This window comes from Chiloscyllium plagiosum, chromosome 8, assembly GCF_004010195.1.
Source record: "Chiloscyllium plagiosum isolate BGI_BamShark_2017 chromosome 8, ASM401019v2, whole genome shotgun sequence".
Classification (NCBI taxonomy): Eukaryota; Metazoa; Chordata; class Chondrichthyes; order Orectolobiformes; family Hemiscylliidae; genus Chiloscyllium; species Chiloscyllium plagiosum.
The window spans coordinates 105,555,200-105,570,854 of NC_057717.1; the positions used below are offsets into that span (position 1 = coordinate 105,555,200).

The following is a 15,655-nucleotide window of genomic DNA, read 5'->3' on the forward strand; positions in this document are numbered from 1 at the left end:
GAAGACAGCTCAATCAGAGATAGTTTTTAAACGAGGAGTAAGTGGCAAGAGGAAATGCCAGAGATTATCGCTCAATTACCTGAAGGCTCGATCGCGAAGGAGTGATGGAAATGGGATGGGGGTGTGTGCGGCTGAGATGGGGCCAGAGTAGGAGAGATTACCAGATAGAGAGGGGCATGGTTTGGACTTGAAACGAGGATGACCAGGATAAAATGGGAAACATTTTCCCCTCACTGCTCCCTCAGGGCCGTTAGCTGGATTCATTCCACACGTGTCAGTGTTCCACCACAGCTCTCTCAGTCAAGGCATTTGCTGACAAAAAGCTGATCACAAACACAACACAACGTGAGCCTTGAACTAGTTTCCAAAGATTGGGCAATTCTCCATCACAGAAACGTGAAGGAGGCCAAGTCACTGAAAATGTTCAGCAAAGAGACGGCTACATTGTTTAAAAAACATTTTAAAGGTCTCAAGGAGTATGGGGAGAAAGTGGGGATTTGGTGTTGCGATCAGCCATGATGGTATAGGATGGCAGAACAGCCTACTCCTGCTCCTAGTTTCAATATTCCTATGTTTCAATGTGTTGTTTTTCTATGTGTCGCAGGTTTTGAACCTCCCAGCTCCTACAATCCCAGCTGGAATGATAGTGATGTTCATCACCAACCTCCTGTTCCTGGTGGGTTTAGCAACAGCCGAAGGAGCCGCCCCAAAACCGGGCACCGGGCACCAACATGCCAAGAGAGGGGAGACCAGCAGAGGGGCCAGGCCCTCGGCTGAGAGCCCAGGGACCAGTGGGTGTACCTACACCTTCATTGTCCCACAGCAACAGCTGACAGGCCCGATCTGCCTGAACACCAGGAGCCCAGTGTCCCACAACCACAGTGAGCTCCAGGTCATACGCCAGGAGATGAGGGAACAGCAGCAACAAATCGAAGACCTGAGACAAATGGTGGAGGTGGACGGGGACGTGCTCAACGAGGTGAAGATTCTGCGCAAGGAAAACGTCATCATGAACACCAGGGTGACCCAGCTCTACACCCAGTTACTGCACGAGATCATTCAGAAGAAGGACGACTCCCTGGAGGTTTCCCAACTGGAGAACATGGTGCTGAACGTCACGGCTCAGGTACTGAAGCTCTCGAGCAAGTACAGGGAGCTGGAGCGCAAGTACACGGCCCTCAGCTCACTCCTGAACAACCAGAGCCAAACCATCAGTCAGCTGGAACAACAGTGCAGGCTGTGCTCTCAGGAACACCAGCAGAACCAGCAGCACAAACCCCAGGTAAAACCACGGCTTCCCTCCTTCACGCTCCTCCACATCGACTCGACAATCCAGGCACACACTCTCTCTCTCGCCCCCAACACCCCCCGCCCTGTGGGGAGTAGGAAGTGCTCAGTTTCACGACCCACCCCACTCCTCACACTGTCCCAAACAGGAGCTGGGACGGGACGGGACGGGACGGGGGGGGGGGGGGGGGGGATAGTAAAACAGAGCAGAACCCCACGGTAACCATTACACTGTCCATGTCACAGGGGGGGTCACCCCGAGACCCGGACCCCCCGTCACAGGGAGGGTCACCCCGAGACCCTGACCCCCGTCACAGGGAGGGTCACCCCGAGACCCTGACCCCCCGTCACCCCAAGACCCTGACCCCCCGTCACCCCGAGACCCTGACCCCCGTCACCCCGAGACCCTGACCCCCGTCACAGGGAGGGTCACCCCGAGACCCTGACCCCCGTCACAGGGACCTTGATGCCTTTTTTCCAAAAAGAGACTTTACCTTCAGGTCAGGGATGAAGTGCGGCCAAATCCCTCCCCGAACAAACTACAAAACCATCCCACCATTGGGTTGCTGGGAGATGTGGAACATCAGGAATAAGGAAGTGGGCTGAAATAGGTGAGAGACCCAGTCCGACTTGAACTGGACAGGGCTCTGTAACAGAGAGGAGCCTCTGATCGGAACACAACCATCCTCAAAGCTCAAATCGATCACTTCCCTGCATTCCCAGGTTTGGAGGGAGGGAGTTTAGCCGCGGAAAACGTGATACATGATTCACCCTCCGGCACCACTTCCCATCTCCCCAAACCCCATCACATTCTTGGGATTATGACCATTAGACAGTGTGCTATCTGCAACATATTGTTGACAGTAGCGTATGTCTGTGAGCTGGTGACAGACAGAGACAGTCAGTCGCGAGCAGTTCACTCAGAGCCTGGGGAGAAGGGAGTACAGTGTGTATCTAAAGAACGCTCTGGATACCTCTTGCTGCTCGTGAACACAAACTCAACTCAGGACTTGGACATCCACCACTTTGTGTGGATGCAGAACCCAGTCTCACACTGGCACAGCCAAGGGTTAATCAGTAAAAACTAGTTTGAGGTGAGGGATGTGACAGATTTACATGGAATGATCTCCCTGGAGGGGGGGACTTGTGTGTTTATCAACAGGCACTAGGACAGCCACCACTCGTGGCTGTGATACCCAACACTCGGAACGCTAGCAACAACTGGAGCAAGAGCTTGGTCTCGGGCAACGAAATACTGAAGGATCAGGATTACAGCGTGGCACAGGACAGGCTGAAGAGAAGACAGCAGTCACCTCCTCCCACAACAATCCCGATGGCAACGACCAAGACAGCCGGTGAGTAAACAGTCACCTCTCAGGGACGCTGCAGTGGGAGATACTGCCCCCTGTGTTTACCATCGGCACACCCCTTGAACCTGCTGACCACGGAGAGGACACTTTCCACAAGCTCTCTAATGTCACAGCTGACACGATCATTCAACACAAAATCCCCACCACATCCAATTCACTCATAATATGCCTCCAGTCATCGGGGGGAAATAGGCTCCTTACGTATTCTAGCTTCTCTGGCTCGGCCCATCCTTAATTGCCCTCGAGGTGGTGGATACCCCATGGAAAGGTGGGTAAATCACCAAATAGCCTCGGTGTGTCCATTACCCGATGGTGTGCACACTGACTGGCTCCTTAGTTAATATTTCACCGAAATCACGTTCTACGTTTTGATTGGATACACCAATTCTAGCTTTTGAACTTTGAGGGCTCCTTTGTTTCTCCATTCTTCATTCCCAATGAAATTATCCAATCGGCTGATGGAGCGTTGTGGCTGTGAGGGGAGGCAGTGAGATCGCCTGGGGTGGGACTGTGTCCATCCTTTCACCAGAGGGGACGGTCTTGTGTTGAATCACCCACAATCCTACACTGAGGTCAGCCAGGTAGCAACTATCCATTCAAACACAAGCAGGCTGACAACAAAGGTCTCGTCCCTAGGGTGGGACAGATCTTTAAGGGGAGGGGAAAGATTTAAAAAGGGACACGAGGGGCAACTTCCTCATAGAGAGAGAGTGGCTCATGCGTGGAACCAACTGCCAAAGGAAGCAGGGGATGCAGGTACAGCCACGATGGACAGAAATAGGAAAACATCAGGGGCAAATGGGCCGCTCACAATGAGGTGGGACGAGATGGGGAAGTCTAGTCGGTTTTGGTTTTGCCGCTGTTTAACTATTATTTACTTATTTATGCTACTTAACTCTGTGATCCTGCCTGTTGTTGCTCACAAGACAAAGCTTTTCGCTGTGCCTCAGTACACGTGACAATAAATTCAATTCAATTCATTCAATGGTCCAAAAGATGCGTTTTCGTGTTGTATGACTCTATTGTTCTGCAGCTGGTGGGTGAAGTGCAGGGAAAACACATCGAAAAATTGTGCTGTCGTGGTTTTGGGGGGTGGGGGAAAGGGTGATCCTTCACCTCATTCTGTCAGTGATGGAGATTGCTCAATAACTCCCTTATCATGAGCTGGTGTCCCCCCAGGACAGCGGAAGCCAAATCAGGTCCAGAGTGGCCTCAGTTCACCAAGCATTCCCGTTTTCCAAGAGACACGAGAACAAAGAGAAACAACATAGATACAAGACAGCTAAGGAAATATTCTTCAAACTAATCTTGGTTTCTCATGTGCCCTGCTAAAAATAACCATGGCAAAGCCAGACACACAGATGTCTCACTGCCACTACCTCTGACTGGAGGAGCTGATATCTCCCCCCTCCGCACACCCCTCCATTTGCTTCTCTCTGCTCCTGTTGCACACACTGTCTTAAAGACACATGGCAAGTTCCCCCAAAGGAGATGGTGAACTCCAATCCTGCGTGTCCCATTTCAATCCTACTCTGTGAATGTTAAAATGCTGCTTCATCACATCTGGATTTAGCACAGGGATCACAGACTGGTGGAAAACCAAGGCCAGCCAATTCCGAGATCCCAGTGGGACAAACCTCTCTCCACCCTCCACCACCGCCCCCCCCACCCGGCAACAGGGAGAGGGGTAAATCCAGTGCCATCTCCCAACTCTCCACCCCCGGCTCAGACACCACCTCAAGGGACTGGCTTGTTTTCTTCAAAAACAGGTAAAGTCCAAACAAATGTCTGAAGATCAAAGTAAGATTGGAATGTGTTGTGAAGCATCTTAAATAAGGCAGAAGAAAGAAGTTAAACGAAGGTCACTGTGGGTCTGGAAACATTCTCTGACCTTTTAGTAACTGCCACTCACACCACAGATTGAAGCAAGTCACAGGGCAGCAATGAACATACTCACTTTCTGTGATAATAGACCATTGCTACAAAACACAAAAGCTGCTCCCACAGCTCTAATAACATAGCAACCACTGACAATAAAACATGTGAACTACAGCACAGCTTGCTCAGTAACAGGTCTCCCTCCCACTTAAGGCCGAGTCATCGAGTCAGAGCTATACAGCACGGGAACAGACCCTTCGGTCCAGCTCATCCATGCCAGCCAGATATCCTCAATTCATCAAGTCCCATTTGCCAGCACTTGGCCCACATCTCTCTAAAGGACAAAGTGAGGTCTGCAGCTGCTGGAGACTAGAGTTGAGACTGTGGTGCTGGAAAAGTACAGCAGGTCAGACAGAATCCGAGGAGCAGGAGAGTCGGCGTTTCGGGCAAAAGCCCTTCATCAGGGATCTCCCAGGAATCTGATGCAAGGTTTTTGCCCAAAACATCGATTCTCCTGCTCCTCGGATGCATCCTGACCTACTGTGCTTTTCCAGCACCACAGTCTCGACCCATATCCCTCTAAACCCTTCCTATTCATATACCCATCCAGATGCCTTTTAAATGTTGTAATTGTAGCAGCCTCCACTTCCTCTGGTAGCTCATTCCACACACGCACCACCCTCTGTGTGTACACAAAAGTTGCCCCTCAGGCCCAACAGAAACGGAGGAATTGCTTTTGTCTTTGGTCTGGAAATCTCCTGCACAGACAGCAGTGGAGGTTGGTCATTAAATATAATCAGCACAGAGTTAGACAGATTTTTGATTGACCAGAGAATGTAGTCAGGCAGGAAATGGCCACAATGAGATCAGCTATATTCCTCACGATTCTTCGAGACTGTGACCTAATGAGCTAAAGCACAGCCACACAGAATAGAGAAACATAGCCCCTGTCAGCACTGGTTAGTCCAGGACAGTGTGTCAGCCTGACCTGGGTCAGATTAGCTGGGCAAAAGTGAGGTCTGCAGATGCTGGAATCAGAGTCGAGAGGGTGGTGCTGGTAAAGCACAGCAGGTCAGGCAGCATCCGGGGAGCAGGAGAATCGACGTTTTGTACAAAAGCCTCATTACCGATAGAAGGGCTTATGCCTGAAACATCGATTCTCCTGCTCCTGTCTGTCTGTCTCTCAGCCTTCTCTGGATGTACTCACTGACCCAGTCTCAACAGCTTTCAGTGGCAAAGAACTCCACAGATTGACTGAAGAAATTTCTCCCCATCGGTTTTAAATGAGTGACCCTTCATTTGGAGGTTGTGGTTTGCTGATTTGAAACTCTCCCACAAAAGCAAATTACCTCAAACAGACACTAACTCCACTTCTAACCCATTTAATCCACCCTCAACATGTCAGAATTAGGAAGGCAATGCTTATAGATACAAGGTTTATTTTCATATTTTTTGTCATTTACATAAATGATTTTGATGTGAGCATAGCAGGTATAGTTAGTAAGTTTGCAGGTGGAGGTGTAGTGGACAGCGAAGAGGGTTACCTCAGATTACAACAGGATCTGGACCAGATGGGCCAATGGGCTGAGAAGTGGCAGATGGAGTTTAATTCAGATAAACACAAGGTGCGACATTTTGGGAAAGCAAGTCTTAGCAGGACTTATACACTTCATGGTAAGGTCCGAGGGAGCGCTGCTGAACACAGAGACCTTGGAGTGCAGGTTCATAGCTCCTTGAAAGTGGAGTCACAGGTAGATAGGATAGTGAAGGCGGCGTTTGGTATGCTTTCTTTTATTGGTCAGAGTATTGAGTACAGGAGTTGGGAGGTCATGTTGCGGCTGTACAGGACATTGGTTAGGCCACTGTTGGAATATTGTGTGCAATTCTGGTCTCCTTCCTATCGGAAAGATGTTGTGAAACTTGAAAGGGCTCAGAAAAGATTTACAAGGATGTTGCCAGGGTTGGAGGGTCTGAGCTATAGGGAGAGGCTGAACAGGCTGGGGCTGTTTTCCCTGGAGTGTCGGAGGCTAAAGGGTGACCTTATTGAGGTTTACAAAATTATGAGGGGCATGGATAGGATAAATAGGCAAAGTCTTTTCCCTGGGGTCGGGGAGTCCAGAACTAGAGAGGTTTAGGGTGAGAGGGGAAAGATATAAAAGAGACCTATGGGGTAACTGTTTCACATAGAGGGTGGTAGGTGTATGGAATGAGCTGCCAGAGGAAGTGGTGGAGGCTGGTACAATTACAACATTTAAGAGGCATTGGGATGGGTATTTGAATAGGAAGGGTTTGGAAGGATATGTGCCGGGTGCTGGCATGTGGGACTAGATTGAGGTTGGGATATCTGGTCAGCATGGACGGGTTGGACCGAAGGGTTTGTGTCTGTGCTGTACATCTCTATGACTCAAATTTCTGACATCACTTGCTCCCTCGATGCCCAAAGTTGTTGTACAGAATGGACATACTGTGGTCAGGGACGAGGAGGACAATATCCTGGGAATGAGCATCGGAATAACATACGGATAGGGCCAGATGGGAGTGGTTCTGTGGGGTTACTGGGCGATTCTGTTTTGACCAGGTCCCTGGAAGGATTGTCTCCAGGTTTTGGAAGATGGTCACCGATCCAGTGGGATCTACTTGATCAAGCCAACCACCAATCGCCTGATGCAGGTCTGGTGTGACCAGCAGGAGGGTCCCAGCGGCTGGACCGTCATCCAGAGACGGCAAGATGGTTCGGTCAATTTCTTCAGGACCTGGGAGAGTTACAAGGTGAGTGAAGGTGGGGCATCAGCTGCCTAGCATTCCGCCCTCAGTCTGTGTCCACCTCCCTCACACATACATTTCCCATAACAGGCCCAGGCCTGGGCTGCTTCGGGGCCCAGAGTATAAAGGGCACCCTCAGTTACTGGGCACTACACACCTATCCTCGGACCTCCGGCCCACACCAGAGAAGATACTGGAGAAACTCAGCAGGTTAGTGGAGACAGAAGTTGAAACTTTATTGCTGGAACAGCACAGCAGGTCAGGCAGCATCCAGGGAACAGGAGATTCGACGTTTCGGGCACAGGCCCTTCTTCAGGAATGAGCAGAGAGTGTTCAGCAGGAGAAGATAAAAGGTAGGGAGGAGGGACTTGGAGGAGGGAAGTTGGAAATGTGATAGGTGGAAAGAGGTCAAGGTGAGGGTGATAGGTCGGAGTAGGATGGAGGCGGAGAGGTCAAGAAGAAGACTGCAGGTCAGGAAGGCGGCTGTGTTCCTACACCAACATTTCTGTCCCAGATCTGTTGCAGTGTTCCTTAACGCAAGTTCAAAGAACAACACTTCATTTTCCACTTGGGGATTCTGTTTCTGTTCTTCTCATTCCTGAAGAAGGGCCTGTGCCCGAAACGTCGAATCTCCTGTTCCCTGGATGCTGCCTGACCTGCTGTGCTGTTCCAGCAATAAAGTTTCAACTTTGATCTCCAGCATCTGCAGACCTCACTTTCTCCTAGTGGAGACAGAAACAGAGTTAACATTTCAGGCTCAGATGTACATGAACAGGTAAGGTCTGGAAGGATATGGGCTGGGGGCAGGAAGGTGGGACGAGTTTAGTTTGGGATGATGGTCAGCATAGACTGGTTGGGCTGAAGGGTCTGTTTCTGTGCTGGATGACTCTTCTTACGAAACAAGTCATTGGATTCAAAACGTTCACTCTGTTTCTGTCTGCACAGATGCTGCCACACCTGCTGAGTTTCTATTGCATTCTGGGGTTTTTTCGGGGGAATTTATGTTGTCAGGATCAGGGGTAGGTAGTGGGCAGGTTTGGGAGAAGGTTGACTCAAAGATATTCCAGTGCCCAAGCCTGAACGGGCAACGGACAGTCACAGTAATCCAGAGACCGTGGATCGGAATCTCACAACAGGGAAATTCACAGTTAGATTAATCAAACCACCTGGCCTAACAAACCAATCCACCCTCCTTGGTAGATTCTTAACCGCGCTCTGAAAGAGCCTTGCAAGTCACTCAGGAGTGGGCAGACTCATTAAAGAGTAAAATGAATGCAACTCTACACAGGGACTGGCTCAAAGCAGTAACCTGTGACATGTTTACAGGAAAGCCAAACATCCGTGTTGGTGGTAAATACAGAATATTCTCCTCACCGTCCCACCCCTCACCTCTATCACCAGCGTAAAGACCACCCTTCCCCATCTGCTCGCGTTCTGACAAAGAGTCACCAAACACCCTCTCTCCACAGTTGCTGCCAGACGTGCAGAGTTTCTCCAGCGCTTGTTTCAATTTTAACGTACTTGCCTTTCAAAGCAGATAGTCTTTCCACTGTATTTCCCACACGTACAAGGGAACGCTATCAATAAACACTGCCTTGATTGTTATCTGTAGCAAGGTTTTGGCAACATTGACGGTGAATACTGGCTGGGCTTGGAGAACATCTACTGGCTGACCAATCAGGATAACTACAAGCTGCGGATAGTAATGGAAGATTGGCAAGGCAGGAGAGTGTTTGCAGAGTACGACGACTTCCGGGTGGAAGCAGAGGGAGACTTCTACAGGCTGAGGTTAGGCCATTATCATGGGAACGCTGGAGATTCCTTATCTTGGCACAACGGCAAGCAGTTCACCACCCTGGACAGAGATCGGGATCTGTACTTAGGTAGGACAGTTTCCTTGGGGTTACAGTGCAATGGTCAGTCAGGTTAATGAAGGATTATCCTCACTGCTCTCTCTCTCTGTTTCCTTCCAAGGTAACTGTGCCCACTACCAGAAAGGAGGCTGGTGGTATTACACGTGTGCCCACTCAAACCTGAATGGAGTGTGGTATAAAGGAGGGCACTATCGCAGCAAGTACCAGGATGGAGTTTATTGGGCAGAATTCCGTGGGGGTGCGTACTCCTTGAAGAGAGTGGTGATGATGATACGCCCAAACCAGATCCTGCTGTAAACCCCACTCTCTCAGCACTTGTGTCCCACTGCCCATGTTATCACCTCTTCATACTATATTACACATTGTGTTACAGTCACCATTGTATCCACAACATTACAAACAACTGAACTACCTACCTAGAGTATACTATGGCTTGAGGAGTTTAAAGCTGTTTCTTCTGTTTAGCCTGAACCAGAGAACTGTCCTGAGGACTAAGTTAAAAATCATGCAACACCAGGTTAGAGTCCAACAGGTTTAATTGGAAGCACTAGCTTTCGGAGCGCTGCTCCTTCATCAGGTGATTGTGGAGAACACGATTTAAGACACAGAAGTGTGATGTAACTGAAACGTTTGCTATAAATTCTGTGTCTTAAATCGTGTCCTTCACAACCACCTGATGAAGGAGCGTCGCTCCGAAAGCTAGTGCTTCCAATTAAACCTGCTGGACGATAACCTAGGGTTGTGAGATTTTTAACTTTATCCACACCAATCCAACGCCGGCATCTCCAAGTCCTGAGGACAGTAATGGTTAAAGGACAGAGCTCACAACAGTCACCAAATTCCATCCCAGCCTCCCATCTCCCACTGAGATCCTCACACTGACAAGCAACACACCATTCTAATATCGCTCATCATTTATTACATTTTATAATCAGCTGCAGTGTCTTTTCAGTGAATTATAGAAATAGAGATTTCAGGAGAAGCAACCACCGTCTTGGAAACATCAAGATAATTAGAAGCCAACACGCTATTGGCAGAGTTACGCAGTAACTGTAAGGTGGCTACAGGAAGTGAACAGGACAGGCCTCATGCAGTTCAATTAAACACAGGCCCCAAAGCAGAGGACTGCTCCATAGTTCCACACTGCCCGGGGTCACCAAGCTGTGGGCTCTACATGGGAGGGGGGGTACCGGGGTTCTACGAGTGGCGCATTTAACCCTGCAGGCAGATTTGCTACACCCTACCTCAGGTATCTGATGGGGAGACTGGGTGCCCAATAACAGAATGTGTCTTTAGATTAGATTCCCTACAGTGTGGAAACAGGCCCTTCAGCCCAAAGAGTCCACACTGACCCTCCGAAGAGTAACCCACCCAGACCCATTCCCCTACTCTATGTTTACCCCTGACTAATGCCACTAACACTACGGGGCAATTTAGCATGGCCAATTCACCTGACCTGCATATCTTTCTGGACTGTGGGAGGAAACCGGAGCACCCGGAGGAAACCCACGCAGACACGGGGACAATGTGCAAATTCCACACAGTCACCCGAGGCTGGAATCGAACCCGGTCCCTGACACTGTGAGGTAGCAGTACTAACCACTGAGCCACCAAACTGCCCACATCTTGTTCTCTATGCCAACATCCTACACCTCAAAACCATCCCCCTCCTTCCAGAAAAAAGGTGAACAGATCATTAGGGTAAACATTTAAAGTTCAATACTTTGGGATGTCGATCGTCAGTTGAGGCAATTATCTGAAATTAATTAGTGGCCCCCATATCCACAAGCACCCACTCCCTCCACCACCCTGACACTCAGCAGCAGCAGTGTGTACCACCTACAAGATGTACTGCAGAAACTCACCCAAGACCCTCAGACAGCACCTTCCAAACCCACAGCCACATCCAACTAGAGAACAGGGGCAGCAGACACATGGGAACACCACCCCTGCAAGTTCCCCTCCAACCCACTCACCATCCTGACTTGGAAATATATCATCGTTCCTTGACTGTCACTGGGTGAGAATCCTGGAATTCCCTCCCTAAGGGTTTTGTGGGTCAACCGATAACACATGGACTGCCTTCTCAAAGGCATCTCGGCCATATGTGCTGGCTCAGGCAGTGATGGCCGCATCCCAAGAGTGAATTTTAAAAAAACAATTGGTGACTTAGGAAGCCATTCCACCCCTTTGCCTGTTCTGGCATCCCATGAGATTATAGCTAATGGATAACCTAACACTGTTTACCTGTCTTTAATTCCACCCCCCTCAACACCGTCCCCTAAAAGAAACACCTTCAGCAATCTGAATTCTGATCTTTCTAACCGAGCCCCTTACTGTGAAGGGCAGGTGGAGATTTACATAGCCTGCGTCTCAGGAAGGGTTACAAGTTATCACTAATTATTGGTCTGGGGGGTTTGATTTTTAAAATGCTGCTTTCAACCCAGCTATCCCACTCCCAAAACCTGTCTGGAGGAGCTGGCTACTGTACTGACCCAGTCAGCTCTTTCCATTCTATTCAACGCTGGGACACCACCTCTTCATCTTCTATACTTGGAGATATAAGCCCAGTCTCTGCAAATTCTCTTCAAGTTAACTCTTTCAGCTTTAGTATTACTGCAGTCAGAGTAATAGTCGACTCCAGTGTCCCTGAAACATTTCTCTAGTTCCCATTAAATAAAATCCATGTCATTCACTCCAATCCCTCCCTCAGGGAGCGGGTTCCACATTCTCACTCCCTTCAAGTGGCTTTCTTGGGAAATATTATACTGACAGCCTCGAATTCTGCTCTTTCCCACAAGAGGGATATTTTCACACAATCAAAATCTTTAATAATTTTAAAAGGGCCTCAATTAGGTCACGTTCTGTTTTCAAGAGAAAAGACAGTTAGCCGCTCTCCTGATGTATTCACCTAAGTTTCTGGTTTCACATTTAGAAACCCCCCCTGGGCACCCTCTCCAGTGCCTGGAGGTAAAAGTGATGACCAGAACCACACTCAGTACTGTCTGCAGTCCTTTCATTCCTCTACTCCACACTTCGCCCACATCATTGACTGTACACCCCTCAGTCTGACCGGGCTCAGACACAGCAACGCTGGCCCTTAAACCCTTGTATCTCCAGAACAGGCCAGCAGGAGGCAATCACAATTCAGTTCGGATTAGTTGATCATTTCCAATCCGACCCTCTCCAAGACATTAATCACCATCATTCTGTGTGGGAACCCATCATCAGGATAATGCAACTCCCTCCGTTTGATCATCTACTCACTGCTTTAAACAAGACATGGCCCGATTTCCTAGAAAACTAACACGGAATTAGATGCATTCTCATCCTAGATATTAATCTGTTAACTCTTTATGTTTGTTTACGCTTGTGTGCTAGAAAACACTGTAAATACCAGAACAAATAAACCACTTTCTGCTGTAATATACTTTGGAGTTTGGTAATGAATCAGTGAGGTATTGGAGAATCTCAGTATGTGTCCGAGTCAACACAGAAATCCCATTTGGGTAAAAGCAGAATGATGTGACGGTGAAACTGCTGCAGCCCTGAATTACTCAGCATCAGAGGGAGAGAGCTGGGTTTTCATTCAACCCCAGGATAGTGGGAATTAAACTGCAGAAAGAAGGTTGGGCTGTTGGTGAGGAGTGACAGTAAATACTAAAACCACAGGACAAACCTGCCACGGGTCACAGCATCACATTCACTAACCACCATCAGTCAAAGGCCTTTCGACAGTTCTCTCTGCATGCAAATTACACAATACACCTCTCACAGGCAACATCAAACCTCCTTCAAACACAATGCTGACTTCTAACTTGTACTGATGTGCAGTTTGACTGATGTCCCTTGTAACAGCTTGTATTGGGAACATACAAGGCTGCTGGTTGGAGCTGATGTGAAGGAGGTGTGGTCAGTGTTGTCTATGAAGTGAGGACCCACACACAATCAGACACATGGTTGCTCCAATTCATTCCACACATCGCAAACTAAACCATGTGGCCAACATTACATTGCAGAAACAATAAACTAACACATAGGAATCGTGGATAAGAGAATGTTTCGTTAATAGCAACCTCCTGCTAACAGTTTCAAAACTGGCATCAGGCCCAGGGGACTTATCTATTTTCACCTTTTCCAGGATTTCCAACACCTCTTCTCTACATACCTCTACATTTATTGGACTCATTGAAGGTTTTCAGACTTCAGTAACATTGATGGAGTAAAGTTCAGACGAAGTACCATTTCCAGAATAAAACTGCTCACCAGTGTTCTACCCCAAGGATCCTGATGCATTACATGTTCACTGTAATTCAAATTTTCCCCAGACAACTCTCCTCTTTGCAGAGATTAGAGGTGGATCTGTGCAGTTGTGTAGGAATGAGGCAGAGAGCAACAACCTGAAAAATCAGGCTCACTCTGTTCCCAGAGTTAATTCAGCCTGGTTATTTCAAACATGGATCACACAAACACATCCTCCTACCTCAAAACAGCAGACGTTTTATTGTTTCTAACACACCGTGCATTAACCAGATGAGGCAGAATGGACAAACACCCATCAGTCTGGAGCTGATTTCTCCACCGCGAGAATTCTGATCCACAAGGGACAAAGCAAAAGGCAGGAAACCATCAATGAGGGTCACATCAGACACTCCCCTTCCCCCCAGTCCCCGGGCTCAGACTGGGGCAGACTCTCCCCCCAGTCCCCGGGCTCAGACTGGGGGAGACTCTCCCCCCAGTCCCCGGGCTCAGACTGGGGGAGACTCTCCCCCTCATTCCCCGGGCTCAGACTCCAGTCAATGGGACAGCAGGCACCAATACTGAAATATGGGAAGTTTGTAGCAGATCCTGAACATGCAGCCGCCCTGTGAGAGATAGAGGAGATTAAACTCACCTAAATATGGAATACATGGGGTCGCTTTCAAACTGCAAATATAATTTCGGAGCATTTCATAGTTATCGCCGTTGGACGTCAGGGTCTGCAGCTTCTCAAACGTAGCCTTATCTTTCCTGCTCAACAGCTATAACCAAAAGAACACAAGCTTAATGACAACATTCTGCTTTTATACTAACCACAACAGGATTACACTCTCACAGCACAATGAACAACAACTGACACCACACAGGAGAACATCAGGTCCATTCAGGGAGCAAATCCCACTGCCCCAGTCCCTACTGCCCCCACCCCAATCCCACTGCCCCACTCCCGACTGCCCCCACCCCAATCCCAATCTAATCCCACTGCCCCACTCCCGCTGGTGAAGTAGAGTCTGCTGAGTCACCAGGTACATTTTTTGGGGTAGTGGCATATACATGCTGGAGGGGGTCTCAGCAATAGAGAAGAGTGCAGGTGCTGGTAGACAATACAAGGATATCGAATATTGCAGGTGCTGGAGGAGAATACATGAATATGAGTCATACAGATGCTGGAGGAGGCAACTGTGATAGGGATGGAAATACGCTGGAGGCGATGATTGATGTAGTGAGCAGTGTCAAAACTGGAGAAGTATAAATAAATAGGAAGTTGTGCAGCGACTGCAGAACAAAAATATGGGACGGTGTAGAGCTGGTAGACATTACAGAGTTAGGAATGAAAATATTTACCGAGATCAGGAGGGATGTAGTAGCTTGAGAGGTTTATAACGATAGGGAGGGGTGTAGGTATTAGATCTGCTTACAGAGATATGGAGAATTAAAGTGCTGGCAGAGGCTAAAACAAAAGGCATGTGTGAAGATGCTGGAGAAATCTACAGAGGTAGGAGGGCCGTATGTGCGAGAGGGGATTACAGTGATAAGGAGGAGTCTACTAAGTAGCTGGTGGAAGTTACAGAGATAAAGAAGGGAGTTGGCGTTTGTGGGTTGTGCGAGATAGGGAATTATGTAATTGCTGGTGCAGGTTATTAAATAGGAACGGCTCTCATTATTGCAAAGATAAAGAGGAGTTGCAAAGATAAAGAGGAGTAAAGGGGCTAGAGGATGCTTCAGCGACAGGATTATACCTTCAGAGAAGTGTACACAGAATGGGAGGGTGATTCCTCCATACAGATATCAGGAGGAACGTCGGAGCTGGAGGAGATTACGGAGTTATTGAGCGATACATTCCGCACGAGGTTCTAGCGATAGGGAGAAATACAATAACTGGTAGAGGTTCCAGTGAGAAGGAATGTTTTCGGGTCGCCAGCAAGTTCCAGAGATAGAGAGGGATGCCAGTTTTGGACGAGGTTAAAGAAACAGGAAGAAGTGTAGAAATTGAGACTTGTGTGGAGGCTGCATGAGCTTATATGAACATAAAGGTATGTACCTGCTTGATGAGATTGCACAGAGGACAATGTTTGCCGGGGGCTGAAGAAGAATACAGAGATCAGAAGTTATGTATAGCATCGTGGAGGTTATGGAGATCGGTAGTAGTGTCGGAGCTGATGGTCACAGAGAGCATGTGGGATATATATGCTGTTGGTGGTTACAGTGAAAGGAAGAGCTGTA

At 48.5% G+C, this 15,655-nt stretch overlaps 2 protein-coding genes across 10 annotated transcripts in view; one reads left to right on the forward strand and one right to left on the reverse strand.

Moving 5' to 3' along the window:
- LOC122552296 (angiopoietin-related protein 2-like) overlaps positions 1-9,576 on the forward strand; it is a 13,459-nt gene extending 3,883 nt beyond the window's left edge. For both annotated transcript variants that reach the window (XM_043695018.1, XM_043695017.1), the window contains exons 2-6: positions 605-1,282; positions 2,450-2,642; positions 7,114-7,304; positions 8,911-9,181; positions 9,273-9,576. In XM_043695018.1, the coding sequence (XP_043550953.1) occupies positions 641-1,282; positions 2,450-2,642; positions 7,114-7,304; positions 8,911-9,181; positions 9,273-9,469 (1,494 nt within the window). In that variant the 5' untranslated portion in view covers positions 605-640 and the 3' untranslated portion in view covers positions 9,470-9,576. The remainder of the gene's footprint in view (positions 1-604; positions 1,283-2,449; positions 2,643-7,113; positions 7,305-8,910; positions 9,182-9,272) is intronic.
- The window catches only part of LOC122552295 (ras-specific guanine nucleotide-releasing factor RalGPS1-like), a 120,541-nt gene that overhangs the window by 24,460 nt on the left and 80,426 nt on the right, over positions 1-15,655 (reverse strand). For all 8 annotated transcript variants that reach the window (XR_006312349.1, XM_043695015.1, XM_043695010.1 and 5 more), the window contains one exon: positions 14,067-14,193. Coding sequence is in view for 7 of the 8 variants with exons in the window: in XM_043695015.1 (XP_043550950.1) it covers positions 14,067-14,193 (127 nt within the window). In the remaining variant the exon portion in view is untranslated. The remainder of the gene's footprint in view (positions 1-14,066; positions 14,194-15,655) is intronic.